At 34.8% G+C, this 12,784-nt stretch overlaps 1 protein-coding gene across 1 annotated transcript; it reads right to left on the bottom strand.

The window, feature by feature from the left end:
- Window positions 1-11,450: 11,450 nt before the first annotated feature.
- Window positions 11,451-12,583, bottom strand: LOC124922561 (polygalacturonase inhibitor-like). The gene has a single exon (XM_047463286.1). It carries the CDS (start codon window positions 12,542-12,544, stop codon window positions 11,543-11,545), a length of 1,002 nt encoding a protein of 333 aa, XP_047319242.1. The 5' UTR covers window positions 12,545-12,583; the 3' UTR covers window positions 11,451-11,542.
- Window positions 12,584-12,784: the final 201 nt, after the last annotated feature.

Genomic DNA, 12,784 nt, shown 5'->3' with positions numbered 1-12,784 from the left:
GCACAATTCAAATAAAATATCATTTATATAATAAAAAACTAGGCATATTCAATTCACTTACAATTTTCTCTTGCACGTGTTCGTCCGGGACGGGTGTTGGGTTTTCTTGTGTCGGTTTTGGTGTACGGGTCCTCTTGAATACTTCAATTACAGACGGTGGCCGTCCCATTTCAATCGCCTGTTGAAATAAATGATTTATATAATTAATAACAATTTTTATGTTAAGTTATTACAAATAATGAACTTACCAACTCGTCTTCAATTTGTGCAAACGGTCTACTTCCCGTTCGATGAGGGAATTTCAGATTCTTCCGGTTCTTCATATTGGTAGAACTGTGTCTCTGTATTTGAAATAACAAATGAAGTTAGATTAATTAATATCAACTTTTATTTGAATTATGAAACCGTACCTTAAACGTTTCTGTGAAGAAATGGTTGCGACACACAAACTCCCAATCATCTCGATTGTAGTCCGGTGGAGGATTAGCCAGTACCACCGCCTCGTCTCCTTTGTGGACGCGGATATAATTCTTGTTCAAATCCGACCGCCATCTATCCCATATCTGATTGGCGTGTCCCAACCCCGTCGTTCGAAAATACTCAATGTCACCATTAGTCGCTTCGAACGGATCCTGAAATAAATAACATCCAAATGTTACAAATAATTATTTAATGACGTAATGTATAATCAAGTTATAAGTAGTACCTTGATAGCAATCCACAGTGAATCCAATTGTTCTGCACTTAAAGCCTTCCACTTGAGAAGACGGTGTGAGACGGCTGCGGGGTCCCGGATAATCGACCCCACATGTCTAGACCACCGTGTTCTTCCCACATCTGTACCGCCTGGCCTCCCATCCTTCTCTCTAAACGTTAGAGGGATCCTCGTCCCCGCTAGCCTCTTAGACAGCGCAATATTCTTGTTCTTCCCCCGTCTCTTGCGGGCAGAAGATTCTTCAAAATTATCAAAATCTTAATTAAATATGTCAATCAATTGAAACACTAACTAATTTGTAAACGAAATACCTGTCGATGATGGGTCGGGAGTGGTCATGTGCTCCTCCTCGTCATCATGCTCCTCGATAGGCTCCTCAAGACCCTCGTCTTCAGCCTCATCGCTAGGCAGGTTGTCAGCGAATGTGCTCTCTATGTACTCTGCGAGGTCATCAATATCGTCTTCAGTCTCGTATGTTCGGGGAGGCGCAGTAGCTATCGGGACCACAGGAATCGGTGGTTGGTCTCTCGAAGAAGATCCTCGTTGCTTTAACGACTCGGATTGGGCAAGTAGGTTTTGGTAACTCTTATCCAATTTCTTGGGTGTCTTCCTCATACTCTTCCAAGTTGTTTTAGGAGCTTCAGACATTCTTAATTCACACCATTAATAAAAATGAGTGAATACTTGAAATAAAGTAGTAATAAAAATGAATATAAAGTTAAAAACATAATTAAATCTACCTAATTAATTAATCTGAACTATATGTTTGTAAACCGCGGTTTTATTTTGTCACAATCTTCCAACCGGGTCGGGCTGACATATCAGGGGCGTAGAATACTTGTTTTGCTTGACTCGCCAATATATACGGGTCTTGACTTTGCGTTTTCAATATTCGGTTTACATTTACACTTACGAAGCCATATTTATCCACTTTAACTCCTAGTTCCCCCGAATGTGTATCAAACCACTTACACTTGAATAAAACAACTCGTTTGTGAGAATAGTATTGTAATTCGATTATATCCGTCAAAACTCCGTAGTATGACATAGTTTCAGATCCGTTGAATCCCTCAACAACCACCCCACTATTTTGAGTTGTCAAACCTTCGTCGTGTTTTTCTGTACAGAATTTGAATCCGTTTACTTTACACCAAACATACATAGACGAGTACATACTTGGACCTTCTCCTAAGATCTTGAGGTCTCTTGATATGTCGTTAATTTCTGCTAAATGGGCGACCTATATATGTATCCGAAATGTAGTTGTTAATATGAATAAGAAGAGTTAGGATATATGGTTTGTAATTTACTCACTCGATGTTTGAAATATGCGGCAAACGTTTCTCCACTTGACTCGTTGTTATAATCTCTGCAAATAGATCGAATGCTAATTAGTAACACTCTTTAATGCTAATTAGTAACAGCAACTTTGAAACTTACATGTAAAAAGGTTCTGCTTCGGGACAATTTTTCAAAATGTAAGAATGAGCTGTCACTCGATCTATATAATCCAAGTTGTATACTTTTCCGTTGGATAGGTCTTCCAATGATGCAAATATTGAAATCCCCGAGATTTCAGGTTGTGCATTTTCTTGATCTTGTTCCTCCATATACCTGGCACATAAGCTAATACTTTCGTTAACAAGATAGCTCTCGCTTATAGAGGCTTCGGGGTGGTTATTATTCCGCAAATATCTTTTCATTGTACCCATGTAATGTTCAAAGGGATACATCCATCGATACTGAACAGGTCCTCCAAGCAAAGCCTCAAATGACAAGTGAACCGGGAGATGCATCATGATGTCGAAGATTGACGGCGGAAAAATCATTTCAAATTTGCAAAGTGTCAATGTAATATCCATGTACAATTGTTCTAGGTCCTCTTGAATCAACTCTTTGAAGCACAACAACCGAAAGAAACGAGACAAATTTACTAACGCATCATACACATACTCTGGAAGCAATCCACGAGTTGCTAAAGGAATTAGATATTCCAACAAAATGTGACAATCGTGACTCTTTAATCCCGAAAGTTTTTTCTCTTCCAAATTTACACAACCCCCGATATTTGAGCAAAACCCATCAGGCAACTTGAGATCTTTCAAGAAGTTACAAAGACGTATTTTATTTTCGGATGTCAAAGTGAAAGGCGCTTCTGGATAATGAACAACTCCTTCATCATTTATAGGATGTAACCATGATTTTATGCCTAAGAGTTCTAAGTCTTTACGAGCTTTAGGACCATCCTTAGTCTTCTCTTTCACATTCATTATTGTTCCCAACACGCTATCACAGATATTTTTCTCAATATGCATCACATCCAAATTATGTCTCAATAATAGGGATTTCCAATAAGGTAGACGGAAGAAAATGCTAAGTTTGTTCCAATTGTCTCCCCGCGTTTCATGATATATCTTGGTTCTCTTGCTCATATCTGCACTGAGAATAATGTCTTCTAGGTCTCGTACTTGCTCATAACTTTCTTGCCCCGTTAACAATCTAGGGGGATCTCTATAATCAGTTCGACCATCAAACGACTCTTTATCCCTTCTGTATTTGTGCTTCGGTGGAAGGAAACGTCTGTGACCCAAGTAAAATTGTTTGGAACCATGAACCAATCGAAGGGATACCGTGTCGTTGTTACAACAAGGACAAGCAAATTTACCTTTCGTACTCCAGCCTGATAAATTCGCGTATGCGGGAAAGTCGTTAATGGTCCACAACAACGCAGCTCGCATGTTAAAGTATTGCGAGGTGTGTGCATCAAACGTTCTCACTCCTGTTTGCCACAGTTCATGCAACTCTTCGATTAATGGCTGGAGAAATATGTCAATTGCATCTCCCGGACTCTTTGGACCCGGAATTAACATAGATAAAATGAAATTGCTAGAATCCATGCAAGTCGTGGGTGACACATTATAAGGGACGAGAATTACCGGCCAAACACTGTATGATTTTTTTCCATTTGCAAATGGTTGAAACCCATCGCTTGATAAACCAAGTCTTACGTTTCGAGATTCTGAAGCAAAATCTGTATAATTTTCATCAAACGTCTTCCAAGTTAAGGAATCAGCGGGGTGTCTCAACGTATCACTATCAACTCTTCCTTCTTTATGCCATCTCATCATTGGAGCCGTCTTTGAGGACATGTATAGTCTTTGCAGTCTTGGTATTAAAGGGAAATATCTCAACACCTTTTTTGGAATGAATTTCCCGTTTTGCTTCTCCCGAACTGTCCCACTTGTTTGGTCGACTTTCCATCTTGAAAGACCGCAAACTCTACACGAATCTTCATTTATGTCGTCCTTCCAAAATAGCATACAGTTGTTCTTACATGCGTCTATCTTGTCATATTTAAGCCCGATATCAGTAATGAATTTTTTACTTTCGTAGTATGAGTTTGGCAATTGAGCGTCAATCGGTAATATGTAGTCTTTAAGCAGACGCAGCAACATATCGAACGAAGAATTCGTCCATTGACATACATTTTTTATGTGAAGTAGTTTCAGTAGTGCCGATGATTTCGTTATTCGAGCACCTTCATACAATGGCCGTTTGGAATCATCAAGCAATTTATAAAATCTTTGCGCATCTTCGACTGGTTCATCGTTGCTCGGGACGTCATTAACGTTGGGGAACATATCGTTTATAAATTCGTGCATATAACGTTCTTCGTTCACCTGTTCATTAACTGTATTATTCATCTCCTGTATCGGATCGTTGAATTCCGGCACGGCATCCTCCGATTGATCATCGTCGTCATCATCATCGTAGTCATCGGCATCTTCATCGACATCTTCATTAACCACTTGAGTAGTACGTCTCTTTTCTCCATGAAAATACCAATACTCATAATGGATATTTATTCCATAAACGATGAGGTGAGTCTTCACTTCGTCTATTTCCATAAACGGCGTGTTCAAGCATTTCACGCAGGGACATTTCACAGTTTGTCGGGATGTATTCCAAACAGCATACTCGAGGAATTTGTCAACACCTTCCTCGTAATCTGGATGATCTCGACGTAAGGTCATCCAGCTTTTATCGGGTACTTCCATATTTCTAATAAAATGGAAAACAACCCGCATTATTATTTACTTAAATTTGTCTAAATTAATTAGGCTTACATAATGTTAACATAATTTCTAACTAATCTATCACTATCCAACCAAAATTACACATAAACAAACAATAATAAAACCTAACATAAATCTAACTTAAATCTAAACATACATATATTCTAACATTATTTCATTCATACACATTTCAAAACCTATTTAAATTATAATTCGACATTATTTCATTCATACACATTTCAAACCTAATCTAATCTAACATAATCTAACATAATCTAACATAAATCAAACATAATACCTAATCTAACATAATACTTAATCTAACATACTTCAAATCTAACATAAATCAAACATGAAACTAACCTAACCATATAATAAACCAACAAGAACCAACCTTGCACAAATAGAGCGACGAAGAAGAGCAGCGAATGTAGATCGACGAGCGGGCAGCGGGCGGCTTAAATTCCTAATCCTAACCTAATAACAATAACCAACATTAATATAACCAAATATTCAAACCAATAAATCTAATCGAATCAAACTCCAATCAATCATCAATCTAGCCAAAATCAAAATTTTAACCTAAAATTCTAACCTAAACTTCAATCATATCTAACCTAAATCAAACCTCAATTAAATAACAATCAAACCAACAAACATTCAACCAAACATATATCAAATCAATCGAATAAAATAATCAATCCAAAACCTAAACTAACCAAAATCAAACATATTTTCAACCTAATATAACATTATCTAACAAATTCATACAACCAAACTCAATATAACCTAAAACCAAATCCAACAACCAATTACAAAAATCAAATCCAATACATAATCTAAACTAATCAATCTAACAATAATTTAAACCTAATGTAACAATTCAATATAACCTAAACTAACCAAAAACAACCAAATTTTCAACCCAATCAAACAAATTTAACCTAAAATCAAACAAATAACCTAAAATCAAACATATAACCTAATATCAAACAAAATACCTAACATACAAATCTAACAAATATCTAACAATAATCTAACCTAATTGCAACAATCTAACAAAAATCTAACTTCAATCTAACCTAATTTCAAAAATCTAACAATAATCTAACATAATCTGAAAAATCTAACAAGAATCTAAAATTAATCTAACCTAATTGCAACAATCTAACACTAATCTAACCTACTTTCAAAATAAAACCCTAAACTAACCTTGCAGGGCGGCGGCGGCGGCGGCGGCAGAGATTCTTCAAGTTTCGGCGGCGGCGGCAGAGGGCGATTCTTCAACAGCTTCGGTGGTCTTCGGTAGGGCGGCGGCGCAAGGTGTTCGGCAGGGCGGCAGCGCAAGATGTTCGGTGGTCTTCGTGTCTGCTTGTTCGTCGGGGAGAGAGAAGAGGGCGGCGGAGATGAGAGGAGAAGAAAGAAATGAAATCGGGAAAAAGAAGAGGAAGAGGCGCTTTTTTAATTTTAGGATGTCATTTCCGAGAGTTGTATAAAGAACTCTCGGTTTTACCATTATTAAAACCCGAGAGTTGTGTATAAAACTCTCGGTTTTACCCTTATAGAACCCGAGAGTTTTATATACAACTCTCGGTTTTATAATGTTTAAATTCCGAGAGTTTTAATATAACTCTCGGTTTTTAATGTTTAAATACATTTTTAGAATTAAATTTAAATACACAAAAACGAGAAACTTTGGTAAATCTTTCATTTTTTATGCATATTTCCGAAAGTTATATATTTAACTTTCGGTTTTACAACATGAGAACTTGTTAAATTATTTGAATTCTCACTTTCTAATAACGTTGAACAACATTAATTTAACACATTTGATATCCTTAAAACATTTCCCAATCCATATGATCAAACATTACACAAATACATAGGATAATCAAACATAAACTTTCATATACACTTCTATATATAATCAAACACATTCATAAACATTTTAACATTAAAGACAATTAAAATTTTTAAAATAAAAACACACACTTGATTATATTATTTAGGAGTCTAGATTGGAAGGTAGAAAACCAATGAATTTTACAACTTTGTGAAATGATAATTCCGAAAGTTATATAATTAACTTTCGGAAATATCCATCAAAACCGAAGGGTTTATATAAAACCCTCGTTCTTGAGAAATGTAAAATCCGAAAGTTTATATAAAACTTTCGGTTTTGATGGTTATTTCCGAAAGTTAATTATATAACTTTCGGAATTATCACTTGACAAAAGGTTAAATTCTTTGGTTTTTCACCTTCTAATGACCTATAACAATATTAATTTACAACATTTGATGTATTCAAAATATTGCACAATCCATTTGATCAAACATTACCTACATTCATAAGATAATCAAACATGAACATTCATATAGACTTCTCTATAATAATCAAACACAATCATAAATATGTGAACATGAAACACAATATTAATTTTTAAAATACAACACGAAATTGATTATATTAGTTAGAAGTTAAGATTAGTGGGTTAAAAACAAAATAATTGAACAAACTAGGTAGTGTTAAAACCGAAAGTTATAAAATTAACTTTCGGTTTTGATGTGTATTTGCGAAGGTTTTAAATATATCTCTCGGTCTTGACCTTGATCAGAAGTTTTTTGGGAATTGTTAAAACCGAAGGTTTATTTGAAAACCTTCGGTTTTTACCCTTCCCCATACTTAGAAAAAAATCTGATTTTTTTAATGTAAGGTCAAAACCGAAGGTTTATTTGAAAACCTTCGGTTTTTACCCTTCCCCATACTTAGAAAAAAATCTGATTTTTTTAATGTAAGGTCAAAACCGAAGGTTTATTTGAAAACCTTCGGTTTTTACCCTTCCCCATATACTTAGAAAAAAATCTGATTTTTTTAATGTAAGGTCAAAACCGAAGGTTTATTTGAAAACCTTCGGTTTTTACCCTTCCCCATACTTAGAAAAAAATCTGATTTTCTTAATGTAAGGTCAAAACCGAAGGTTTATTTGAAAACCTTCGGTTTTTACCCTTCCCCATACTTAGAAAAAAATCTGATTTTTTTAATGTAAGGTCAAAACCGAAGGTTTATTTGAAAACCTTCGGTTTTTACCCTTCCCCATACTTAGAAAAAAATCTGATTTTTTTAATGTAAGGTCAAAACCGAAGGTTTATTTGAAAACCTTCGGTTTTTACCCTTCCCCATATACTTAGAAAAAAATCTGATTTTTTTAATGTAAGGTCAAAACCGAAGGTTTATTTGAAAACCTTCGGTTTTTACCCTTCCCCATACTTAGAAAAAAATCTGATTTTTTTAATGTAAGGTCAAAACCGAAGGTTTATTTGAAAAACCTTCGGTTTTTACCCTACCCCATACTTAGAAAAAAATCTGATTTTTTAATGTAAGGTCAACACCGAAGGTTTATTTGAAAACCTTCGGTTTTTACCCTTCCCCATACTTAGAAAAAATTCTGATTTTTTTAATGTAAGGTCAAAACCGAAGGTTTATTTGAAAAACCTTCGGTTTTTACCCTATGATTTTTTTAATGTAAGGTCAAAACCGAAGGTTTTCAAATAAACCTTCGGTTTTGGCGATGCGGTTTTTTTTTTTTAAAAAAAAGATTAAAGGTCAACAAAAACATAATTATTTAAAACATATTCAACCAAACCAAACAAACATAATAACAATAATTCATAAATATTAAAACATAACTGTCATAAATCCATAATAAATCCATAATAAATCTAGAAATTAATTATTAGATGGGGTGGAAGGAGGGGGTGGTTGATTCAGTCGACTCCTCAACAAGACAAGTTCCTGTTCGAGATTCTCTAATCTCTGAGACATTTCGGCCCGGTCCGCTTTGATTTCACTGAGCAAACGACCTCTTTCGGCATCCCTTAGTCGGATTTGTTCCATTTCCAGCGTCATCTTTCTTACCTCTTCCTCACGTGCCGCAATTTCTGATTGTGTTATCAGATTCTGGTAACACGGATGCAGTTTCTCCGGTGTACGCCGAAGTCTCTTCCATGTCGAATCATCACCCATATCCTAAATGCATTTCAGATATATGTATATATATATATATTAATCAAACAAAATAACGTAAACTAACATAAATCTCTAGATCTATAATATATATATATAAACTTAAGAAATCTAAATCTTACAATAAACAAAACAAAAAAACCAAATCAAACAAATTACCTGAAGTGAGGAGAAGAACCCGCGGCTTGGAGGAGGCAGGCGGCGGCGGAGGCGGAAGAGAGAGAAAGGAGAGAAGCGGAATGAAAAAGAGAAGGGTTAGGGTTTGTATTTATAGAGGTTGAGGCCGAAGGTTTTATAAAACTTTCGGTTTTGATATTGGTCAAAACCGAGGGTTTATTAAAAAACCTTCGGAAATAAACATTTCAAAATTTAGAATTTTTTTTAATGAGCAAAACCGAAGGTTCTTTGTAAAACTTTCGGAAATGAAATTTTCAAAAAATGAAAAACCGAAGGTTCTTTGAATAACCTTCGTAATTAAAAAACCAAGGGATTTCAAAACCGAAGGTTTTGACAAAAACCTTCGCAATTAACCCACATCCAATACTTAGAATTTTTTGGGGTTTTTTGGGAAGGTTAAAACCGAAAGTTCTACAAAGAACTCTCGGTAAAAATGAATAAACCCGAAGGTTTTACACGCCACTCGGAATCCATTTTTAATCCCGAAGGATTTGTTCCTCTCGGGAGTATTTAGGAGAGGTTTACAAAACCTTCGGGAAAAACCGTCGCTAAAGGTCCTTTTTTTACTAGTGTCGTGTTAAGTACTTAAGTTCGAATATAGTTTGTTCCTACTCTTTTGTAAGCTAGGTAAGTATCCAACAATTTTTCAATCTTATGTACCCCTACAACTTTTCAAAAATTCGATAATGAAGAAAAATGACATTATGATTTTTGAGTTGTCCATTATTTGATCTTGTGTTATGGTTCAATTCTATATATGTTGTGTGATCTTTATAGATTAATTTGGAGACTAGAAATGAATTAAAAATGTAAAACCAATTCTAAAAATTCTAAAATCCGACTGTACAGGTTTTGTGTTTGATTATTACATGTTTCTATTTTGAAATATGTCATGTTAACTTGTTACAAAAATTTTGAATATCGTATTTGAAGTTGTGATATTTAGACTATTGTTGGGAACATGCATTTGATGTTATATTTTTAGCTTAAAACTGTCTGAGAGATTGGTTTGATTTTGAAAAAAAGTGATATTCTGAAATTTTGGTTATTGATATACCTTTTAAATGACCGAGAAACCTCGGTCGTGACCTGTTCAATAGGGACACCAGTCCACTACGCCCGTTCAGAAAATAAAAGAATATATAATAACTCACAGGATTAGACCCGTAATCTCTTGCCTTCATTCCAAGCCATCTGACCCAAGGCCTCACATCCGTACGCCAGCTGGCCCTGGGCCAATGTGTTTATCTTGGTGTTAATTTTTTTTGTTTGTTTTTAAATGCATTAATTCATTTTAAAAATTCCAAAAAAAAAATTAAAACACTAAAAAAAAAATTATTATTTCTAACAAAAAAAATAAAATAATAATTGGATAAGGGTCTGTGTTTGTATTTTTTTAAATTAACATTTTATTTATTTTTTAGATACAATTTTCGAGTTTTGTTTCTAACTTATAAGTAGCATCTTTTATATATTTTAGATGTAGAATCTATGACCATAACGTAGACCTATATTTTGAGGAGTAAATTTATACCAAAATTATGCATATGTTAATGTTATACCAAAACTATACATATGTTAATGTTTAGATTTACCTATGCGTGCTTTAGGTTGAAACAAGTAAATAATTTATAAAATAATATTATTTTAAATTATCAAGAGTTTAAAACAGAGATCAACAGGTGACGGGCACATGAAACATAGTGTCGATGCCTTTTCACAACCAAATACCGAAACAATTAATAACATAATCTCTAAAATGCGTTTGAACACGTACCATATTTTTCTTTCATAATTTCTCGACATTTCAAACATTTTGATTTCTTATTTCAATCTAGATTCAATAAAATCTATCGAGTTTAAAAAAAAAAAACCCTCTTTGAAAAGGAATAATTTTTTTGTGTTGCACCCCTATTAACAATTTGAATATTATATAAATAAAATGTATCAAACTATATAAACATTATCTAGAACTAAAAATTATAGAAAAATAAACTGTAAGTGTATTTATACGCTTAATTATTTTATTTAATTTATTTTTTTGAGTGTTTATAAAGGTTCAAATATGTTCAATTTTTTTTTATAACTGATAAATTATTGTTAAAATCAACAAATAAGTTTCAATTCTTTGGAACATATAATTAAGCTAATACTATTGACATCTTGAATCGTCTTCATCTAATCATTTTTGTTAGTATAGTTAAGATTCCCTCTTAATTTATTGTTTTTCTATTTTTAATTTCCTATGAATATAGTTGCATTATATAAAGAAATTATAAGCTCGTGCACAAGGGGGTTGGGTTAACAATTATTGTTTATATTTTTAATGTTCAATTTTACAATGTGTTTATTTTATTGTATAGGGTTACATCTTTCTCAATGAAATATATGATTACAAACATTTATTTAATCGGTTTCCAAACCATAATAATAATAATAATAATAATAATAATAACACTTAAAATCCAAACAATAATAATAAGCATGCACCTTCGAACGGGCAAAATGATGCAATCTTTTATTTTACACCTTAAGATCATCTTAAACCAGTTACTTGCATGCCAACAATGGAGCCCCACACAAGCACTTGTTGTTGAAATACTCCGTGGTTTCAAACCTCTGCAGCTCACCCCCGACCGGAATCTTACCGCAGAGGCTATTATAGCTTACGTTCAGAAATTGCAACTGGTTCAATGAAGCCAGACCTTGCGGAAGGCTCCCATAGATCTTGTTGTGGTTTAGATCTAGCACTCTCAAGTATTTAGGGAAAACAACCTTGGACAGATCGAATTCGAACAAGTTCTTCGAGAAATCGGCTCCCCAAAGCCCCTTGCCGGGGCCGAACAAGAAGGAAATATCACCTTGGAGCTTGTTGCGAGAGAAATCAAGGTTGCGGAATCTCTTGAACCCTAGAGATTTAGGGACGTACCCTGTGAGCTGATTGTGGGAAAGATAGAGGGAGGGGACCTTTGCTTTGAAGTTCCCAAATGAGTCTGGGATTGAGCCGGTGAGTCTGTTCCGGTCGAGGCGGAGATTGGTTAAATTGGGAAGCTCGGAGAGCGAAGGGGGGATCGAACCGGTTAGCTTATTGAAAGATAAATCTAGAGAGCGGAGATTCTTAAGCTGGCTGAGGAAATCGGGGATGGGACCGGAGATATTGGTGGAGCTGACTTCGAGTGATTTGAGTCGGGTGAGCTTTGTAACGGTCTGGGGAATGGTACCGACGAAATTTGGTAGTTTGTGGAAGAGGAGGGTTTTGAGGTAGGGAAGGTCCCCGACGGCGGAGGGGATCTGGCCGGAGAGTTCGCCGTCGAAAATGGTGAGGGCGATGACACGGTAGGTTTTTCTATGGCATTCTAGGCAGTACCAGTCACAGCAATCGGTTTTGGGATCCCATGAAGCAAGGTGGTAAGGGTTGCCAAGGGCTGTTTTGATGGTGAGGAGTACTTTCTTGTCCTTCGGGTTGCATCGGACGGCGGAGGAGAATGAAGGAGATGGGAAGAACAGAACAAGGATCAGAGAAAGGGACATAATCACTGTTAGGGTTTTCATGTTTAGATAGAATGATTAAGGAGTGGGGAGCCTTTCTTCCTCTCTTTATAGTTAAACACAAACAAAATATACAAATTTATCAATAATTAAACTCTTGAACTAGTTTAATTTGTTTTTAAATTTTTATCTAAGACTTATTATGCAGTAACTTAATTAAATAAAGTTTGAATTATTTATAAACAATTGATAGGTTAATATTGAGAAAATGTTTTTCAATTTAAGACTAATATATAATATATA

The sequence above is a fragment of the Impatiens glandulifera genome, chromosome 1, assembly GCF_907164915.1.
Source record: "Impatiens glandulifera chromosome 1, dImpGla2.1, whole genome shotgun sequence".
Taxonomy (NCBI): Eukaryota; Viridiplantae; Streptophyta; class Magnoliopsida; order Ericales; family Balsaminaceae; genus Impatiens; species Impatiens glandulifera.
The sequence above is the reverse complement of the archived record's forward strand: the minus strand, read 5'-3'. Positions and strand labels throughout refer to the sequence as shown.